The sequence below is a fragment of the Syngnathus scovelli genome, chromosome 3 (assembly GCF_024217435.2).
Source record: "Syngnathus scovelli strain Florida chromosome 3, RoL_Ssco_1.2, whole genome shotgun sequence".
Taxonomy (NCBI): domain Eukaryota; kingdom Metazoa; phylum Chordata; class Actinopteri; order Syngnathiformes; family Syngnathidae; genus Syngnathus; species Syngnathus scovelli.
The window spans coordinates 21,258,734-21,280,886 of NC_090849.1; the positions used below are offsets into that span (position 1 = coordinate 21,258,734).

Here is a 22,153-nt window from a genome sequence, read left to right on the forward strand (position 1 = left end):
TATGTTTATAAAGTGGTTTGTAAGTTAACCCCTGTAAACTTTCATATTCATTCATGGTTCCTTTATTTTAGAAAAACTTGCACATTAAATCTCTGTCGTAATTTTGAGGAAATTTAGATAATTCTCAAAATGGTTTAGTCGTAGATTGTTGACTCATATCAAGGATTGGTGGGAAGCATAAGATGGTGGTTGTGATTATTACTGTACCTCAAGCCGCAATCCGGCCCGGAATCATTAGGTTGGACACCAGTACATTCAAAGCACCCCATCCTGACACAGACGTTCATTTGAATATCTTGCCTCAATTAACAAAAGCTATTTAATCTCTGATCTTGGTTTCCACCCTCTCGGGCCCAACCGGCCTTTTCTTATTGGGCCATCCGCACAGGAAGCGGATGTAAATGCTAACCAAATAAACTAAGCCAAGTCACCTTGCGGCCCGTGATGCCACTCGGGTCCGGCGAGCCAGGAAAAGGCTCGGCCGCAATCATTTGGCAGTGAAAGGCCGGGCGGTTGCGGCGGAGCAGTCACCTTGAAAAAGACTCCAGTGGACCAGTCAGTGGCGTGACAATTTATTTAAATACCAAACCTCTTCAAAGGCCGTCACGCTCACAAAAGCCCAGTGGCACGACCGTTCACCCCCTCTCAACATCATATAAGAATCAAATTAAGTATTGTCGATAGTGAGTAGGCATGAAGTACTTTACCTTTAAATCCATTTCAGATTTTAGCCTGACCCCTTTGAATTTTCTGTGTATTCTGTATTTTGTTATATTTGCATACTGTACATGTAATCGGAATACTTTTCCACGTTTATATTGTGTATCAAATATTTGTGCATTTTCTACCCAATATTTTGTTCTTGTTTCTAATGTTCAGTTTAATGTCAACAAACATTCATGTATTTTTTATTAATTATGTATTTTTCATATGTTCACACACACAGCTAATGCCTGGTCGTCTGCAGGTGTACGCAAACAAGGGTGCGGCCCTCATTTATTTAGAGATGAGCCACAATTGGTGGTGAAGCTTTTTTTTCTTTTCTTTTCTTCATTGCCATTTGAATGACCACTACTAACCTTGTGGTGCACTTTTTTTTATGGCTGGGGCAGATGGCCAAGTGGATGTTTGCACATAGGAGGAAGACTTGACAAGTGAGCAGAGCCACAGTTGACAACATTGTTTACTTGTCCGACCGTGGAAATAGTACAAAAACTACCCTCAACACCACTTTTAATAATCAACAACACAACATTGTGAGGCAATCAAAGTTTAATCATTGAAAAATGGATGAAAAGCTTCATTTACTTCCTAATTATTTTGCAAAAGCTGAGAGATGGTGTTTTCACATCTTCATTCCACTTCAACACTCTTTTCCTTCCCATCAGGTCAAAGAACAGGAAGCATTTGACCTGGCAATTGATCTTAATGCGCCAAAGCGTGGCTGTGACGCATCTGCTCGGATCCATCACAACAAGAGACTTTTCCGTGGGTAATCCTGAGGCTCTGCCGTTCAAAGCGCAGCATCCCAGAAGATGGCGGTGAGTGGAAACAAACCATTAGTCACAACATGCCTCAGCTTACCATCTGAGGTGGCAATAGTACTCGCACTTTGTTCGTAAGTAGAAGTTCAGATTGCTACTTGTGGATAAAAACACTGGTGAAATCAAAATACTGAATTTGTCGACATGTACACGCCCTGAAATGTACTTGAGTACACAAGTAGAAATGATTTTTTCCTTATTAATTATATACAATACCCGTTTTGATAACTGCACTATGAAAAGAATGACAGCGCAAGCTAGCACCGGACTAGTTTTTGTTTTTCTAACATCCCAATGAGTAAAAAAAAAACTAAACCATGGTGTTTACAGCTCTCTTTTTACGACCTATTTTAATTGCGTTATTGTTGGTGCGTGTCAAAGTAACAAGCCTGTTTTGTGAAAGTAAGCAAGACATCATAAATATAAACACTCAAGTGAGAACAGTAACAAAGTACGTACACTTTGCTACTTCCCACCACTCGCATTCCATCGCTGCACTAATTCAACAAGGAACGGAAGGCAAAACACATTTTGTCCGGGAACACGCTTAACGGCGAACATATGACTTGCAGATGGAGCCGTCGTACCTTTTTCTTTTACGCTCTCGCTGTGCGGACGAGTCGAAGATGAAGCGGTCTTAACGGCTCACAGACGCCGGATGCGCCTGTGCGCAGGCAGGTATCCACTGTGACAAGCCCGAAACATATGCGCGTTCAAAAAGTTGGAAAATCACGCAAGTTAGGGGGGGGGGGGAAGAAAAAAACATTCTCCATTTGTGTGTTTTATGATGTTATGGTCATAGTCCAGGCAAAGACACAACTCAATCACAGTCTTGGCTCTTGTTCGGCTGACACGCTTGCAGGACGGGCAAGAAGTGCAGTGCCCCACCATGTTAAGCAGATGGTGATCACAAATCTTGTGAGTTGTTTGAGGAAGAGGCAAAACCTTCCGCAACAACCTCCTTTGCTGTTGCGTGGAGCAGTTTTTTTCATTGGTCATCGGGGCACTTGTGATTGAGCCCTGCCAATTCTGCCTAGCAACATGAGACCGATATTCATTTAACATTTCTTTCATTTATTCTTGAGCCTAACTGTTCATTGATTCATGGGCCAGCAGCTATATTTTAAAATCTATTCTACAGCTAAGTGAAAATGAGCATAAAGCCTCTAGAACTGAAGAATTGTGTTGGTGTTACCATTAAGCTAATAGCTAGCGGTAATTTTAGTGGTTCGGGTTATGGTTTGGGTTGAGGTTAGGGATAGAGTTACCACAAAAAAACGTTAACTCAGACCTCCAAATTATCCGTGTTGAGGCTTATGGTCGGGTTGCCACATAAAGCGCTAATTTTAACACATGAATTCTAATTTATAGGAATAAAAACCTCTTTGTAAAGTCTCTGAGCATGTCAACGATGCTTCTACAGTATCGTCTCATCTACGGCATGTTAAAACAATGTCGCCTCACATGCCGGCGATTAGCTTCGAAATTGTTGCAGATTTCCTGTCGAGAGCCCGCAGGATGCTAGGCACATGCTACGCTAAATCAACATGTGCGCTCTTGTGTTCTCCCGACAGTCCATATTTCTCTCAGGCGTAGGATCGCGGCGGCCCGGGACGGTAATATTAAACAGCACGCTTTAACAATGAATGGCAGAACACCTGCAGCACAGGCAACTACAAAGGCGGGTTTCCTCCTGACAGCGCTTCCTCTCTTCCCCGGGCCTCCCGCCTGACCCCTGCTCCATCTTGGAAAAAGATCTCAGGCAGACGAGTCGGAGAAAGTCGCTCGGCCGACCAGACAGCGCTCCCGCGGGAACGCTCGGCGACGGGAGGCGTGCCGAGGAGCACCTGCCCCGTAAATCTACCCGGGGCTTCCCTTTCATGAGGAATAACAAATGGCGGTCGAGGAGGGAAAAAGCTAAGGTGACCACGGCAGATGAGCCGTGAAGTGTGTGACCTCATGTACACGTCTGGATCGGCGCGCATCAATACAGATGTGATGCCACGTCAGGTTGCTACTTCTAAGCTAGAAAAAAAAAAATCGAAAGTTTAGTCCAGTTTTTTTATTGGAATTCAAAATGGCCAAGTGGGGGAAAATTCCAGATTGTAATGCTTCCATGGGAATTGAGGGTAGTTTAATAGAAAGGTATCGTATGCCAATTCCCGAATCTGCTGCGGTCGACTCCATTCGTATTCCAAGCACCGCCTTGAACGGCTCACTTTGTTGCGGAAAGGCGATCGCGTCGCCGCTAAGCGTCCCTGCAACAAGTCAATCCACGCACAAAGTAACCATTAGACGCCTTGAAACCTACTGTACTGTTTCCCACTCGCCCCCGCGTGCTCCTTTTTGTGCTCGGATGACTGCAAACCTCAAAGGGCCCCGGAATTTTACAGCCGGCCAATCCCCTCTAAAAGCATGACACCACTTTAAAGAAATGCTCCCTAAACAAACACTACTTAAACACGCTGCCGCTCCAGACGACAATTGGCCCAGCGCTCTCCAAGGGATTGGCTAATCCCCGAAACACGGGCCTGTGACTAATGGCGGAATTTAGCAAGAAATCGGCTCCGGTTTCAGACGGGCGCTTATCGACCCGAACGACGCGAATAGCTCGGGCCCCGTGATGAATGAGCGGCGGGGATCATGTCGTCTTTCACTGTCGCTATTGTGCGGGTGAGAATGAAACGTGTCAGAGAAGCACGTAACGAGCTTTTTCTTTGGCAACAACAAGAAAAAAGAAAACCAAAATAAGCCGGAGATGTCGAGCGCTGGCAGTTTTTCTAGCAGGGCGAGGTCGCCCGTCCGCATGAAAGTAGCTTGTGTCGACCTGTTGGGCCGCCGGAGTGCACTTGGCTAGAAAAACAAGGAATCAATCAAGCTCAGCGCACGCATCAACGGCAAGATGGAAACGTGAATTGGCGCGGCTTGCTCGGTCAAGCAAAACGTCTACTCTTGCCGCACTTCAGTACTTGTTTTTCATGTAAATTGGAATATTGTATACTGTAGAGTCATTTATTTTATAGGACTGCCATTCTGAGTTTGCGGTTACCGAAATGACCTAATTTCGCCGCAAGACTTTAACAAGCGCTGGCCAAAGCACACACGGCAACAATTGAAGGAGAAAGTGGAATGAAAACTGTTTGTATTCGATGATGTCATTCGTGTAAGCGACCAATCAGCGGTTCGCGGGCCGTTTGTTACCGGGCAGCCGAATGACGCGAGACAATGAGGATGTCATCACTTCCTTTTTTTAAAAAAGCTCAATCCCAACACGTCAGGTCATGCATGTTGAATCGCTTGGCACGGTAAGGGAAATTTTCTTTAAAAAAAAAAAAAAACAAGAAAGAAAGGAAGCCACAGAGGATAAGCCATTAGTGGCAACTCTATCCACCGTCTTGATTTGTCATTGCTAGTGAAAGGAAATCGTGGCCACTGAGCTCTGTGAAACATGCAAAGCATAACATTTGCTCAGGCCGGCTCTCTTGTGGTTTTCAGGGGAAAGCAAACGATCCCGGAGCCGGGCTCCAAGGGCTCGCGCGCGACCTCCCCGTGAACCGCTCGTTAATGATTATATGCTTGATATATGCGGCTACATATGGTAAATGAGGGCACACTTATGGGGAAGCCACAGGGGCCTTGTTATGCTTTTTGGGCTGTTTTCGCATGGCCTTAAAGATGTCCACCTGTTTCCCGTTAAATCCCAGCGGAGCGGAGCGCTCAAGTGGGAAAATGGGCAAAAGTAGCGCAAAGTCGTTTCCGGTCATTTGGTATCAAAGGCGCCGCTGAGCCTCCTGCCGTGTTCGCTTCTTAGATATTCCAGAATGGACGTAGAATTTTGTCTTTTTTTCTAAAATGTTGTCTCTGTAAAATTCATTCCTTACAGACAATGTCTGTATTTGAATAATATTATAATATTTACATATTATCAATATATCACATTAGGTCCATCATGACCAATATTAAAAAATATTATTATATTTTTATGTATATATGTTAAGATAAGATTTTTTCCTGTATTTTTAATATTAGATATTTTATTGTTACTTTTTTTTTTAAATCGTATTTTGGGAGTAATATCAAATACTGTACTGTATATCAAATGAGCGTCCGTCAATTAGATGTGGATTCTCTCATTGGCCGGTCAGTCCCCGGATGCTAGCCAATAGCGGGGGACGACTGTTCAAGACACAGGAAATCTCATGAGACTTGCAGAGATCTTGAGGGATTTGGACTATTCTATTGACCACTGATCCCCCCCCAGGAGATTCGAATTTGATCTCCAGGTTGTCCGACTCGAGGGGCAGCACAATGTAGCGCTTCAGCTGTATCGTATCTCCAGCCGGACGTTGCCAAAAACGCAGAATGACTTATTTAGTCAGAAATGCGGGGGTTGCTCCACATGTGCGGAGCACCAGGTCCGCCCACTGGGGTCCCACGATGGATGACACCAAAGAGAACCTGTCATCTATCCTTGACATTTACCAACCTAATTAAACCGCTGCGTTCGTAAGGTGTGTCCCCCCCCCCCCCCCCCCTCCCGATGGCCGGGGTCCAGGGTCCTGTCTACATTTCACTGAGGGACTTCTTTGGGCGCCCAGAAGTTTGCCTGAACAAACTTATCCCAGCTGTTCTCTGGAAAAGGCATCAGTGCGACAATTCCAGGCATGTCGGCCCCCGTTTCCAAAGCAGAAGAGATGGTTCTCTTCTTATTTGAGTAAAAATAGCAACGCCTCCCGAGGACGGCGTGTGAGCATCAGGATGAATGGTGCGGTAATTCGAGGCTTTGAATGTAATAAAAACAACAAAAAATCGAGGTTGTCGTAAATAACTTGGCGTCCGCCAGATGGAACAGGTATTTTGTCGTTTGAAGGCGCTCCAGGTATCGAGATTTTCTTTGGAAAAAAAAAAAAAAAATGCAAGTGTCCAAGATATGAAGATGACATCACGTAGCAAGTAGAGAAGGAAAGGGAGGTAGCGACGAGGTATTTTCCAAGGGGATGATAACTCCCCCCCCCCCCCATTATTTCCTATGAAAAAAAAAAGTTATTCGATGCCTTTTTAAACAACTTTCTATGCTTTCAAGGACACTTTTGTTATTTTTGAACGTTCAACTCGGCGCTTTTGAACTTGGTCGTGTTACGTAACGGGTAACCTGGGCGTGCCCAATAACGTGGCAAGCTCCCATTTACATCAGACATTCCGCCGCCACCGCTCATTTGTGGGCCAACTGCTTGAATTTTTCCAAAAGCGTACATGAACATGTTACTCATTCATTTATTTTGATGTCAGATCAGATCTCCGTTCCCCTTTTTTCCCACGAGCCTGTCTGGTCAATCATGGCCCGAGACGACCTCGATGGCGAATCAAAACAACATGGCCGCCGCAGGTGTGGGCGCTGGACGACTCGCATCCCTGGGTCGCCGTCTACCCGGGACCGCCTTCAAAGCGCGGCCAGCACGATAAGATCGCAGTCGTCCATCAAAACGTTAACACGTTCTCACTTAAATACGAAAGCCCGGCACGGCAAAAAAAAACCTTTTCTGTCCCCATTGTTCAAATATGTTCTGCTGCTTTATAACAGTCGCCCATCGCTGGAATTCATCCCCAAATACCCTCATGTCCCTCACGGCAGCACAAAGATGACTCACTTTGGGGAGTTCAACACTCTTATGTGTTGCTAAGGCGACTTGAGTTCACATACATTTGAGAAATAAAACATCACCTGAAATTAAAGTCAGACAACATTAAGGTCATAAAGTTCAAAGTTGCCGAGCAGACGTGAATAGACCCAGTGCAGAAAGAAAAAAAAAAAAGTCTTATGAAGATTTGCGAGTTGATTTATGGCTTGGACCGTCCTCGTTCTATAGGAGGCGTAAATGAGAGAAAGATGGCGGGCATTTTACGTACACGTCGTGCCTGCGAGATGGAAGTGCGTGAATGTGGCTCCGCCTCCCCGCTGTTTGATTGACAACCTGCTATTTGGACATACCAAAGACGGATACTTTATTCTTCTGTGTGTTTGTGTCAGGGGGGGAGGCAACTGCCACCCTCCCTCGCTCAATTTAGACTAAAGTAGTGCTTTGACGCCATCTTGTAATATTATAATAATATTAAATTGAGTGGATCTTAATTTAGTCAGAACTTGTCAGAACTTTATAAGCTTTGCCATCCAGTGGAAAAAAATGGAAGTATGCGTCCAAAGAGGCGGCAGATTTTCCGCCGGGGATGGCAGGTTAGCCACGGTTCCAACAGCAGGTGACTTGGAAGGGGGTCACCATGTGGTCATCATGGGGGTGCAGGGGGGGACGGGATGCTGGCAACAACTGGGAGACATCACAAGTGTTTTCCCTCAAGTCAAGGTGTCGTTTCACACTCTGGAATCTTCCGTCTGACAGCGAGCGATTGATTTGCAAGCGGTGGACTGCTACAACGATGCGCCGGCACCTGTGTCGCATTTACGCCGTTTTTGACGCTCATTAGAGCAACATTGTTGCCGCTTTGTTTAAGTTGCTTCCCATCAACAGCCACCAAAAATACAGCTATGTACAAATTTGGGTAGGCCCAAACACAAAAAAAATATATAAAATAAATATAAAATATTTTTTCAAAATTTAACACATAGTTACAATAAGTCGTTTTCTTAATATCGGCTATACATAAAAGTTACAGAAATTTTATTTAAAAAAAATTTCCAAAAGATGTCCCTAAAAAAATGTTTTAATTTGAATTCTTTCAAGAAATCAAGTGGTTATGTGAATGGCGACATTTCAAGGTTTGGGGACCCTTGAGGTTGAACATCTGCCGAGGCCTGAGAACTGGCCTGAGAACTGGCCTTCATCGGCGAAAGCCATAAATGTCAGTCGGCAGAAGTCGTAATTGATGCGAGTACAGATGTCTTACGCCACAGCATCGTTTGCTTTGACACTTTTTCCCCCTAAAAGCTGAGAAACTAACAACAAGTTACAAAAGTGGCAAAAATACTTAAGTGCACACATTGTAAATAGTACCGATGCTATTTGTTAGCCAGCCTAAGGTGTTTTGTATTGTTTGTTAGCATTAAGCTAAACTGACTTTATAAGGCAAATCTATGTGGTTGTTTTGTATTCAAAACACTGTATGTTTTCAAATATAGTAAATAAAAGTAAAAATAATCCAAAACCCCAAAATAATATTTATACTCTCTTACTTGGCACGGAATACAGCGAGCGGCGAATGTTTCGTATTAGCCGTGTGAAACGCCTCCCGTTCCCCGAGATTCGCTTTTACAAGCGAGAAACTGGATATTTCATATTTCATTCTGCTTTGAGGACGTCAGTGCACATGCGAGTGGCGAAGCGCCCCCACCCCCACCCCCTTTGATCGCCCACCACCCCTCCCCGACCGAGACTAATTGTGGGGGCGGAGAACAAATGAAAGGAATATCGGGCCCATTTCATGGGAATTGGCTGCCCGCCGCTAGCGGAATTAGCCGCCTTTACGCGCAAACGATAACTTCATGCCGCGCTGTTTGGGGATGTTAACGGTTTACTTTATTGTCACCGTGACAACATAAGGTCACGGGGTGCCAAATAGTGGGTTCACGGCCAGACGTTTTCTGTCTGTCTTAAGTTTTTTTTATTGTTGGTTATCAAATTCATCGATAATCGTTTTTGATTCTTTCGAGATTTTGTGAATTTTCTAAAATCCTCAGAATTTCAGCCACTCAGCAATTTCATATTCTCCAATTTTTGCAGTCCTCCGTGAAAGCGAAGCTCTCGCAATATCTTTGCGGTAACTCTAAGTCCGCTTTCGTTTTGGCTAACAGTGATCGGCTTTTTTTTTTTTTGTATGAAATGCTACTTAACGATCAGCACACATTTGTTTCTTTTTGTTGCGGTGTCGGATGACAAAGTTGAGCATGCACAGGAGCAATGTGTTGTTTTTGTTGTTGTTTAGCCCGACAGGTGTCACAGGCTCGTTGACCTCTCAAAGCTGTGTACGCAAAAACAAAAGCCGAAAACAAACACAAGCGCTATCTATTTAGCAGACGTCAACCGCTACTGTTGAAATGCAGCCCCAAAACAATTTCCAGTTCGTGCTTTTTTTTTTTGGGGTGATTTTGAGATACTATAAATAGATAACAATATGGTTCAGTTCAATTGTGAATTCCTCAGCGGGTAAACTTGTGGACAAACAGGGTGACCTAATGCCAGCAGAGTGTGTTTGTACTCAACACATGACTCACTCCTCGTGATTTTCAACGGGAGACAAACGCCGCTGTCGTGGAAACAATTCAAGCAGCCAAACTGTCGCTGCTCCCTCGCGCCGTCGCCGATAATCTACCCGCTTTATTTTCAATCATCCAGAAATTCGAAAACATGTGTTTTTGTCGCTTTGCCACAGGGGGCAGCATAATACATTCGGATCAAATGAAGCCATTCTTCGAAGAGGATAAAGAATTTATGTACGCTTGCAAGTGTTATGAGCTCATGGGTTGTCTTATTGGGTGGGTGGATATGTTAAAAATACTTTTGGGCGCCCGACGGCAGAGGTAGATGCGCATATTTTTGTGACACCTCTTAAATTAAATGTGAACGTCTGTACTTCTTGTCTCACCATCCAAATATGTGTGGAAATGTTCGTGTGTGGTGCCAGGTTTGGCAAGGGGCAAAGGTGGCTCACAATGATTTATTGAGAGAAATCATTCTTCTTTACAAAACCTGTTTCAGTATTGGCAAGCCATTTTTATTTTTGAGTTTTTGCCCTCTCTGCTCGGAAAACAGCTTTTGTTGTGCTCAACCTAATTTTATTTTATTTAGCTTGTGTTTTATTTTTAATGTTGTTTTTATTGATTTATTCGGGTACTTTGGGTGTTTTTTGTTTCAGTATTTTATATTTCAGGATTGAATTGTTTGATTTAATGTTTATTTTAGTCTCTGATTTGTTTGATTTAGTCTTAATTTAGGGTATTTTTATTTCATTCATGTTTTTTTTAGTTTAGTCATTTTTTTTATATTATTTTATTTCATATTTTTTAACTTGTATTTATGTATTTTTACTATTTCATTTACTAATTCATTTGAATTTGTTTCATTTTTGTGTTCTTATTTTTACCTTTTCTTCCATATTCTATATATTTTATTAATCTAATGATATGATCACATCTTTCGACATCATCTCCTAAATATGTATAGTATGTAATATTTGTTATGTAGACAACGTTTTGTGTTTGCGTGGTGCAGGCAGCCAATGGCGACCCTCGCTCGCGTTTTCGAAGGGAAGGCGGCGGTGGCGCCGACGCCGCGGAGTCCCGTCAGCGGGTTGGTCCTGGCGCTTAATGGCATGTTATCAAAACAAATCACAGTTGTAACAAAAAACACGTTTTTTTAACCCCCTCCGAGTCTACACGCCATTTCCAGGAATAAATTCAATTCAATTTACTTGAATTATTATGATGAAATTTTTTCTTAAAAGCCGAACGTTTGTTCTTCTATTAAACCCTAAATGAAAACCCTAACCCTGTTTTTTTGAAACCCTGGGTAGATTTTGAAACCTTATTTTTCAACCCTACCCTATTTAAATTTGAAAATTCCGGGCTCCCGACTGTCCCCAAATGTCACCCTTTTGCTTCTAAATCTTGAGTCAGCGCAATCAAAACTTTTTATTTACTCTGCAGTGTTCCAGAATGTTCTTTTTTCTTGCAGAGAAATTTCTGCTCCACTTTTAGCAGATCTATTAGTGGTGAAAATGAGCGCAAATCCCAAAATTTCCTTTACTGCGTCCATTCATTTAAGAAGCAGCTCCCCATTTGGGGAGGAGGGTGTGGCCAGGGTGGGAATCTCTTCATGTCAGATGATGTGATCTACTGAACTCATCTTGTTCTCGGATACCCCTCAAGTATCCAACCACCGGCCCCCTCTCCACTCCCCTCCACCCCCACCCCAGCCCTTCATCCTTCCAAGAGCCCACATGTGCCCAATATATCACCCGTCCCCCCCTTTTGTTTATTATCTCCTTGGATAAGCATGTGGAATCCCCATCTTCCAGTCTTTTACAAGCTCGCAGCAGCCGGCCTGGTAGCGCACACACACACATATACACACATACACATATGATATCTCCAATGTAACAATCAAAGAGGCACGCGAGATTTTGCGCGTTTCCGCTGGCGGGCAGATGTGCGACTTCAAACGGGCCAACATCTTATTGCCATGTGTCAGTGTTGTAAAAGAAGACCAAAACACTCCAAAGCCCCCTCGTAAATATCTGCGCTACACAAAATACATTTTGTCTAAATAGAGTCTTTGCATTTTTGTTGTTTTCTTGGAACAGGCGAGAAATGCACAAAACGCCCACAGTGGATCCTTCACTGGATATAAATCCACATATATATATATATATATATATATATATATATATATATATATATATATATATGTGGATTTATATCCTTCACTGGATATAAATCCACATATATATATATATATATATATATATATATATATATATATATATATATATATATATATATATATATATATATATATATATATATATATATGGATTAAAGGGTATCAATGTTTCCATTTTATTCAAAGTAAAACAGATAGAATGATGGCACGCAAGCGAACGAAGATGAAACAAATACATAAAAATAAAAGACATAAAAATAAAATCCATACGTGGAAAACCGTTTTTGCCGTGCAGGCCCCGCTCCAAGGTCCGAGCCCCTGCCAAGGTCGTCTTCTTTTCTACTGCAAGTGACTTCACTCGTTGAAGATGATGATGATGATGAGCATCATATGTGCGACATGCACACTCACAAATAATGTCTAGATCAGGACATTGTTAATTATGAGCTTTATTACTTGCAGACAGGAGACGTAACCTGCGAGACAAGATGACTTATTATAGGATCATCAATGTAGTCATTCAAAAAGCTGCCACACGTGGAAAAGACACACACAAACGCGCACGTACACACACTCACACACACGCCTGCACGCACGCACGCACTATCGGGCCGAGGACAGTGGGAAAAAGCAAACTGTCGGGCCAAAAGGTTGCAGCCCTGGGACGGCACGTTGCTTAAATCTTGCGTGACATTTATGTGGGCGCGTGTGAATGTAGTTTTTCCCCAACGTTTTTTCACTCTACTTTCTCCTTTGGTTAAATGCGACGGCTACCTAGCTAGTCCTCAATCTAGCTAACTCGCTGTCACTAACTGTCAGATGCCATTTTCAAATTTTAACTTTGCACGCGCAAGTTAGCCAACGCTAACGCGGTAGCTTGTTTTTGCCAATATTAGGAACTTGCAGGATGGCGCTATCAAAGCCAAACGTTTATGAGCGCAACTTTCCGTTAGCACAAGTTGGTGACCGTGCTGCTCCAGCTGGACACGTCATCAAGCAGCAAAGGTTAGGTTGGGCTAGGCCAGACCCCCGTTAGAACCTCGCGAGGTCCTTTACAAGGTCCTCGCCCCTTAAGACCACCCGGACGCAAAGCTATCAAGTGTAAGGACCTTGTTCACTTTTTTTTTTTTTTTTTTTTTTACAGGAGGTGACGCTCCTCAAAGTGGCTCGTTTAAAACCGCTATGGGAAAAACATCAGTGGAACAAAGTAGACTGATGAAAAATAACGACCGCAAATAATCCACACAAAACAAAATCAATGGCATATTTGTGGGCTCAAGTATATAAAATATTCTTTGTGTGTGTTATATGATAATTAGCATGGTTTTTATTAGCAGTTATTTTTGATAATGCTCACCCTGCACAATAGAAATAAAATCTATGACTAGAAATAAGCTACAAAGTTAAAAAAAAAAAGTCTACATCAAGCACGGCGGACCTTTTCACTCTCCAATAATCCTGTACATGTCATATTATGCAATTGCTCCTCTCAACAATTATTTTTGATAAGCGCCACTCTGAGCATTAGAATTAAACAGTGCCTAGAAATAATCCACAAAATCAAAAATAAACTCCTCTTTATGCGCTTTCCTGCAAAATGTCTCTCCATGGTAACTGCCAATTTGCATGACAGAAATACTCTGAATAAGCACAGTCGAAATAAGCATATAGTCCCAAGAAATAATCCCCCCCAAAAAAGAGTGGCACATGACGGGACTGGATTCATAACTCATGGGAACACATGCGCTCGTTAACGCGGCACACGCTTTGCTTTCCTCATCACTTGGTCGGAAGCGTCTGGCCTCATCATCGTCATTTATGACATTATTCTTGGCCCGCTCCAACTAATACCACAACACATCCTGATGTGATGTAAAAACGGCTCGGGTTAGGGCCATTAAAAGCGCTAACGCTAAAAGAATCTGCACTTTTTAAAAAAAAAAAAAAATTGAGACTTTTACGATTTCCTTTGAATTTTTTTCCTTTTTTTCCGGTTCGCGACTGGCCGTGGTTCCCTGCTCGATTCCCTCCTCGCTAAATCGTCTTTTTTAAGCTTTTAAAAAAGTTCAAATGCACCAGGGTCCACTTACACGTGTCAACGCCGCGCCCCGGGAGAAGCTTCCCCGGCTCGTCAAGATATATTTTTTTTTTCTTTTCCCCACCGACAGGTTTAAAGAGCACACATGTTTTTCTGGCTTTCCCATCATGCACCCCGTCACCACGGCAACACATGAATATTAGCGTTTGGTGCAAATCATAAAAGCGATGCTGTATTAAGGATTAACATTTGACTGCATTTATTTTTCTAATAATTTAATGGAACGGTTGCATCTTTGCATGAATCTTTTGAATGCTTATTTCCATGCCAAATAATTTTTTAAAAAAGTCATTTTTAATCAATTTAATAATTAAATAAATGTGAAAATAAATTGTATTTTGATGCATTTTTGCAGTTTCTCTGTGTGCACATGAGCCAGTGATGATGATGATGATTAATGGATCGACTGAATCCGCAACTTCTGAGGTGATGTCGCGCAGCTTCCCCCACGTAAGACCTTTTCTCGTTTTTATGATGGGGTTATTCTAGAGGTGGAGTCAAATATGTTTGACCTTCAAATGCACCCCTGTGTCCTTAGACAGAGGGGGGTCGGGGGGGGGGGGGGGGTCAGCTGACTTCCATGCTTTGCTGACATTGACACCTGTCCTCAATAGTGGGACCCTTTAGTCCGACCCTTAAAATTAGCCTCACTTAACACAACATGGAATTTGGTAGGCTTATCTTTTATGTGTGGACCCACAAAAAAATCACACCTTCCCCGGTGAAGTAAGTATAACGACTCTTGGATTGGACCTTTTGGAATTAAAATTGAGAAATGTTAGTGTGTGTGCACACTTCAAACAGGCCAAGGGCCAAGTGAGTTAAAACAGTGTGTTGATGTAACAACACACACATTAGCACAGACGCTGTTGCCAAAACAGGCGCAAAGTTGCACAGTGGCAACAGGTTGTTTGTCAGCCAGCACCAAGGTTAAAATCCCGAGGGCTTGGCAGCGAAAATGTTGTCACGTTCCACATTGCCACGCCTGAAAGGACACATTATGTCTGCCATTTTGAATGCGAAGCAGCCATTTTATACTGAATTGTGACAGATTCGATTTTTGTGTTCATTCTGTGTAGGCAAAGTTGAATTACCCTACATAAAAAACAGAAACCAAAATGATTGAATCCATGATACCAAAGTTTTATTTGGCAACATAAAGTTTGGTAGACATGAATGGAGCCACAAAAGCAGCCATATCTGAAAAGATGCAGTTGAGAACGGCCATTTTAGTTTGAAGCCAACCGTTTGAGTCATTGTGTCAATGCCCACATTCAAACATAAAGTTTTAATCTTTAAAAATGAAGCCCCTGAAGTCACTTTCAATACGCAACTTGAAATTTGGTAGACATGTCTTTCATGAGTAGAGCCACAAAATTTACTGTAGTGTTCAAAAGTATATATTTTATAAATTTGCTACCAAAATTGAACCACGTATCCTTGACAGAATTGGAAAAAAATTAGATGTGTGGAGCATAGCATCAAATTTCAATGACAAAACACAGAAAGCTGAGATGCCAAAATATCAGTCCAATATTAAGCCAAAGGAACTTGAGCATCAGTACATTTCCCAGCAGTGTCCTGAGATAGCAGATTCAAAAAAATAAGAACCTAAATTTAGCGTCTATATGTGCAGTCATTTACATGGACTCCTCCAGGCCAATGCAAATGTGGGCCCCTCAAGTTTTAACTTTGGCAGAGTCGCTGTTTACTCTAGTTAGCGGCAGCCAGGTGCGGCGGCCATTTATCAGCACTTTAGTAAAATCACAGCTCACGCAGCGGCGGTCGATGCGGTCGGGCAGCGGCAGCTGCGATCAGTCACGTCGCGGCGGCCGCTAAAAGAAGAGCCGTGAATCATGTGCAAAAGACAACAAAGCGGGCAGAAATAACACAGAGTGTGACGCTACATAATGTCGCTATGGCTATTTTCTTTGGGGGCCGCAATGTGACACACTTTTTCCATAGAATTTACATGAAAGTTTAGACTGGCAAATTTGCTACAAAATGACAGGTGGACGTGACATGAAATAACACTTATAAAAAAAAAAAAAAACACGCAACATGAAAAGTAGGTTGAGCTGTCAACATTGTCGTGATAGAAGATATTTTCTTAGCGGTTGAATAAAATGGACACGAGTATCAGTGGCAACTACGAGAACATTTTTTGGAAACTTAGATATTCATTTCGGTTAACACAACACTCGTTTTCCTTCTTTCTCCAAAAATGTACCTGAATGGTTCATTTCACAGTCAAGAACTAGAAGTCAATAATTAAACGTACAATAACAACAGAAGCTAACCGCATGAATAGCTGAGGTTTACTGTATCGTCACAGTTTCCAAAATATCTTCTCCAGTGGCCTTCTCCAGGTGTCGGCGCAGACATCCGCCTCGTTGTCGTCGCGGTGGTCACGCTAGCAACTCGCGACGAGTTGGGAGATGCCCCAAACACACACGCTATTATGACTGGAGGAGTTAATGGAGCGTGATGTAGTTTGCATGGCGTGAAGTTCTTCCCCTACTTTTTAATGACCACCAATATCGCCATGGCGGAACACTCCTGTTTTCCGGGATAAATAAATACAGTTGGTGACTCAAGATACTCCCCTACCTGACTTTTTTCCCAAAGTTTTTTAAGATATGAGCTGTCAATTAATGGATATTTGTTTTGCTTTGACTTGTAAGCGGAAACTCAAGATATGACATATGAGATGGCGGTCGTGTCAGATAGTAAATATTCTTGAATAAAGTTCAACTTTTTTTTGTCACCACCAAAACACCCACAAAATTTAGCATTATTCTGCTAACTTAAAGCTAATGCTAACATAAGCAATGGCTAGCATCTATTGATACTTTCTTCCACCCTTAAATCAGTATAGACATTTCCACATGTCCATTATAGGAAACATAATCTGTGTTTTCTGATGAATTTTTTGGGGGCTTTGTGGAAAGAATTTTTAGCTCCGCCAGTGATAATGTTCCAAGTAATGTGTCCTGCGTAATAGCGCGAGCAGTTTTCTCCAGCTCATTGCCAAAACGATGCGTTCAGGTTGTAGCAATCCCTGCAGCGACATTTAACACGACAACGTCGGCAGCGACGTGTATTAACGACAAAGCACCCTTGTGACCTTTTGCTTTGTTGTCACTGCGAAACAAGAGATGCCAAAGACTAAATTCCCAGGCCACTTTTCCTCGTGTGTGTGCGTGCGCGCGTGTGTGCATGTGTGTGTTTGTGTGCAAGTCAAGTCTCGAAATGGCAAACGACACCTGCGTGCACGCAAACAAAATGCTACTGTGCGAACGGCAACTGTTGATAAGGTGAAAGTGTGTGTGTCTGCGTGTGTGTTTGCGTGCTGTGAAGTCAGCAATCCGGCCGGCTCCCTTGCTGACATGCTCAATCTTCCCCCCCCCCCACCCCCCCTGTGGTCCTCAGCAGATTGTTATCAGTGGCCGTTTAGTACACACAAACGCTGTGTGGCGCACACACTCACGAGTTATGTTTACACAACAACACGTGTGAAAACGGGAACGATCTTGTCTTTGAAAGCTGCACGTACAAATGCGCTTAAAATGTTTTTCCTTCACACGACTTGACACTTGATGTGTAAATTAGGCTGCAAACATGATAAATGTCATTAAAGCTGATTGTAATCAAAATAAAGGGGCACTGAAATATTTCGGGATTGGCAGTTTTTCTTGTACTCAACAGGGATCCTGAGGCCGAGGGTCACTCGGGAAAATATTGGACGAGAATAAAATCTTGAAAGGTAGGGCTGGTTTTCTTTTGGATGTATTTTTGAATGGCTTGAATTGATTTTCAAATGGAGTTTTCATGTTTCACCAATGATTATTTGAGATTCATTGTTTGGGAGATCATTATTTATTTAGACAATTAATTACAAAAATATCCGTTATGACTAAAAGAATGTATTTTTGATGTCCTTTACGCTCAAAATAAATATATCAATTACGGGCTAAAAAAACAGCAAGAAAAATCAGCGAAGATTTGAGCATTTTTGGGGCGGCTTTTTGTTGAGTGTAATTACTACTTTTTTTTTTTTTTTCTAAGTTTATATAAATGTCCTGTTCTTAAGCAAAAGTGGCTTGAAGTTGGATTTTATTATTAGGGAAATGGCAAGATGGCGGACTTGAGTGTGAACTCTGAGGCATTTTAGGCAAAGTCTTACAAAGTTTATTGACATGAGCAACTTGTTTAAATACTTTTGACATTTTTTTTCACATGCACAAGCAGAAACAATATAATACACTGTACAAAACCAGAAAGTGTTCTTTTTGGACCCAAAAACCATATTTACATACAAAGAACCCCCGCCGACTCTGAGTTTGCGATTCTTAGTCACCCATTTGCATTTTTCAGAATGTGCAAAATTGCCACAAGTTGGCGCCAAAACCTTGGCAGACAGGAAAGTAGTAATCCGAGCGACGGAGGTTTATTGAGCTGATTTGTCTGGGATCTAAAGTTTTTTTTTTCTAAAAGAAAATTGGGTGGTTTTGTCTTTCAATGAAACGCTCGACTCATGGCGGGTCTTTTCAAAATGGCCTCCACTGAGAAGGACAGGGACTCGCCGGCAGCCATTTTGGTCCCTCCCGGCTTGGACAGAAAGTCTTTGGCGCACCTGTCGGCCATTTTGCCGGCCTGCGCGTCCTTGCCGGAACTTTCCCGGAGCTTGCGCGCCGCCTCCTGCAGGAACTCCTTACAGTACGGTGCACCCCGGAGTTCGGGCGCCGCCCCGCCACCGCCCTTGTCACCCAGCGAGTGTTGGATGAGCGAGTGAAAGGCGGAGTTGACTTTCAGTGAGAACTTGGTGGCGTCCTTAGCTGGGAAGGCTTGTCCATAGCTCCTCTTTGGCGAGTAGAAAGCAGAGTTCTCTCTCATGGTAGATTTTGGGGGATCCTGCAACGAGGTGGCTCGCGAGCCCTCAGCATCAGCCACGTCCCGTTCTGCTGGCTGGCTCTCGGGGGGCGCGGTCTTGAGCTCCCACGGCGCACCGCCGGGCTTCATATTCTGCACCGCCGTTGCGTTGAAGAGGCACTGGCGGTAGAACAGGGCGTCCCCCAGGTTAGCGGCAGCACGGGGCCACACCACAAAGCCCCCTCGTGGGTAGTGCCGGTACGTGGCGGCCACGCTCACGTTGGACGAGACCAGCTCCACGTTGTTAGCGGCCGCGGCGTACGGCACGGGCGCGTCCAAACAGGCCGGGCCCAGGTACATGTCCTTGGGGGACACCTCGGGCGAGTACGCCGACTTGTAGGCGCTGTAGTCGACGGCATGGTGCGCCACGTTGCTGGCAAAGAGGAGCGGGGAGGCCTGGCCGTTCTCCAGAAGTTCACGCTCCTTGTACTCGCGCTCCAGCATGATGCTCTCCAGCTCCTTGTCGGCGAAGGCCCGCCTCTTGCGCATGCGGTCACTCAGTGGCGGAGGCAGGCTCGGGTTGGCGGCCAGGAAGGAATCGGACGGCACCGGGCGGAAACCTGTCAAATTGGGGGACAAATTAGGACGTGCAAATGGTTTCAGGTTTGATAGCAACAGCTCCAGGACAGGTTCCCCTTTTAACCAAATAGGTCAACTCCTCAAAAGTGTAAAATAAACAAATAATATTTGCAACAGCTGCTTCAATATGAACTCGTTTTAAAGCCCATGCAGAAGAAGAGAGATGTAATTGCCAGTTTTTGACCTTCGAGGATGCTTTTGGCCAGCAGAGTTGATGGACGAACATGTCGCTGATAGATGGGCCTCCTCTCCGCTGGAATTTGTTTCCCAGACAGGCCTTTTTTGTCCTGAAAAAAAAAAACTCTGGTCATTCGTAAATAAAATTTGTTTCAGATCAAGTCACAGCTAGCATCAATCTCTTTGTCTCTCAAGTCGTGTGTCACAATCCGATTGACCATGTTTAAAAAATAGGATTAAATATCAAAATATATATATATAATATATATAATATAATATCAGCAACATAGAAGAACAGACAAGACGTGATTGACATTGTTGACATTGAAATGTCTTTAAAAAAAACAAAAATCCTGATCGTTATCATTAAGTGTGAAGCACACTTGCGTATTTCATTTTTTATTTTTATTTCAATAGAAATTTCTAATCTTTCTAATCCGTCTCGAGAATTCTCCGCATTTATACTGAACGTGCGCAACGTCAGAGCTTGTCATGCAGCGACCGTCCCTGGATCCGCCCGCCGCCTTACCTCGGTGGCTTGCTGCCTCCGGAGCGCCACCTGCGCGGCCATCACCCGCTGCCTCTCCACCACCAGAAGGCAGTTGGCGCACTGGCAGTCCCTCCAGCGGCAAAAGCGTTTGTGGCCCTTGAGGCACGACACCACGCCGTGGTTGCGACAGCGAGCGCACTTGGGCGTGCGGCTCAACTTGCGCTGCTCGCCCGGGCTCAGGCCTCCGGGGCCCGGCTTGGCGGCGAGAGCGTCCCCGCCGTCGTGCTGGTTGTCCTCGTCCACTCGCTCGCTCGCCTCGTCGGCCTCCGCCTCCACGCTCTCTACGTCGATCTCGAACTCGCAACCCTCGGTCATGTTTGCGAGCGCCCTGAACACCATGCAAAGGGATTTTTTTAGTTGCGGTAATTGCATGGCAATGATGACGATCGTTTGCAATGTCATGCACATAAATGCATAGGAGGGCATTTGATTATACTCATTTTCTCATTTCTTTTGTTTAGAAGATTGCATTCATATAGTCTGGATTATAATGTAGCACTTTGAAAATACATATAAATTTACATTTCAGTATAGCTTTTTTTCTGAAATGAGAGGAAAATGCAATACAATTCTGAATAAGTAAACGCTTGTGTGAATATATTTTAATAGATAGATAGATAGATAGATAGATAGATAGATAGATAGATAGATAGATAGATAGATAGATAGATAGATAGATAGATAGATAGATAGATAGATAGATAGATAGATAGATAGATAGATAGACACGTGACATTATTTATTATTATTATTATCCAGTTTACAAAATATGCACGTGCTGCAGCAATAAATCTTCATTAATATTTCCTCATTCTCTACATTATGGAGAAATGAATGTTAACCAAAAAAAGTACAGTACTTTTTAAAGTCACGAAATATGTCTTAGGCTATTGCATGAAATAAAATAATTTTAAAAAGTTATGTTAAAAAGTGTTGAATTCTTATCCAGATTTATGAATATACTCATAAAACATATTTAAAATATTTTTTGCCCCAACCATGGAGATGAATATGAATAGATCAAAATGATTTTAAATGTTAGAGTGCAGGATTCTAATCCAGATTATACGAATAAAAAAATAAACAAGTGTTAAAAACAGGTTTTAAAACAAAAAAAAACTGTATATTCCAGAAAATAAAAATTTCAAATACAAATAAACACTCAGCATCCAAGTTAGACTTAAGCATATCTTAAAACAATCAAAAAATAATTGAAATAAAACAAATCAATTCCTGCGCTGATTAGTTTTATTTACCTGCTAATTAGTGGCCATACTAACATAAAGAATAAAATTTACCTCCACGAGTGGACGGTCCTTTCACTCCAGGTGTTTTCCAGCCTGCTGGAGAGCAGCGAGCACTTAATTGGCTGTTAATTGACTGCGTGTGTCTGCGTGCGTAAACCGACTGAGCCAAATTTGCTCGCGCAGCGCCAGCTCACCGCAAACGCCTCTCACAAGCCACGCCCCCTCTGCTTCTGATTGGCGGCCTCTCCAAGCAAATACAAAAAAAAGTTAAACTGACCAATAGGGAGCCACCAAGCTTCCGCGGTGCTCAAATCTGCTCTTTGACACAAGGTCCTTGACAATATAACCGTCACAAATGAATTAATTTCATGTCATGGTGTTTCTAGTCAACATATTTCCATTTAGCTTATTGCAAAATCAAACTTTTTTTTTTCTGTTTTCATTTATTTGACGGCATTATTTTATTGATTTCAACATTTGATTAATTTATTTTGGAATTTGTCATTTTTTTTATACTTTCTTTGGTTGTTTTGTGTACATGATAATTATATGTAGGTCTTATGTTATCCCTTTCCACTTTATTTTGGTTAAAGATGCATACACATTATTTCGTTGTATATATACCTTTTGTGTTT

General features: G+C 42.9%; 1 protein-coding gene and 1 long non-coding RNA gene across 5 annotated transcripts in view; one reads left to right on the top strand and one right to left on the bottom strand.

Annotated features, from left to right (window-relative positions):
• Positions 1 to 22,153, top strand: part of LOC125994223 (uncharacterized) — a 42,867-nt gene that overhangs the window by 1,593 nt on the left and 19,121 nt on the right. For 2 of the 4 annotated variants that reach the window (XR_007490529.1, XR_011086567.1), the window contains exons 3-5: positions 1,389 to 1,541; positions 14,389 to 14,483; positions 17,742 to 17,799. This is a non-coding gene — a long non-coding RNA (uncharacterized lncRNA). Of the gene's footprint in view, positions 1 to 1,112; positions 1,155 to 1,388; positions 1,542 to 14,388; positions 14,484 to 17,741; positions 17,800 to 19,688; positions 20,073 to 22,153 lie in introns of those variants that run through there. The other 2 variants (XR_011086566.1, XR_011086568.1) reach the window with 2 other exon arrangements.
• Positions 18,202 to 21,683, bottom strand: dmrt2a (doublesex and mab-3 related transcription factor 2a). Its single transcript, XM_049763271.1, has 4 exons — positions 21,570 to 21,683; positions 20,251 to 20,599; positions 19,729 to 19,831; positions 18,202 to 19,525 (listed from the first exon to the last, which is right to left on the bottom strand). The coding sequence occupies exons 2-4, from the start codon at positions 20,584 to 20,586 to the stop codon at positions 18,552 to 18,554; spliced, it is 1,413 nt and encodes a 470-aa protein (XP_049619228.1). The 5' UTR covers positions 20,587 to 20,599; positions 21,570 to 21,683; the 3' UTR covers positions 18,202 to 18,551.

Excerpts from the sequence above, each read along its gene's own strand:
- dmrt2a (XM_049763271.1), bottom strand. The coding sequence starts at position 20,586 with ATGACCGAGGGTTGCGAGTTCGAGATCGACGTAGAGAGCGTGGAGGCG. Across the intron at positions 19,832-20,250 it reads GGAGGCAGCAAGCCACCGAG|GACAAAAAAGGCCTGTCTGG; the intron begins GTAAGGCGGCGG and ends TTTTTTTTTCAG. Across the intron at positions 19,526-19,728 it reads GGCCAAAAGCATCCTCGAAG|GTTTCCGCCCGGTGCCGTCC; the intron begins GTCAAAAACTGG and ends CCAATTTGACAG.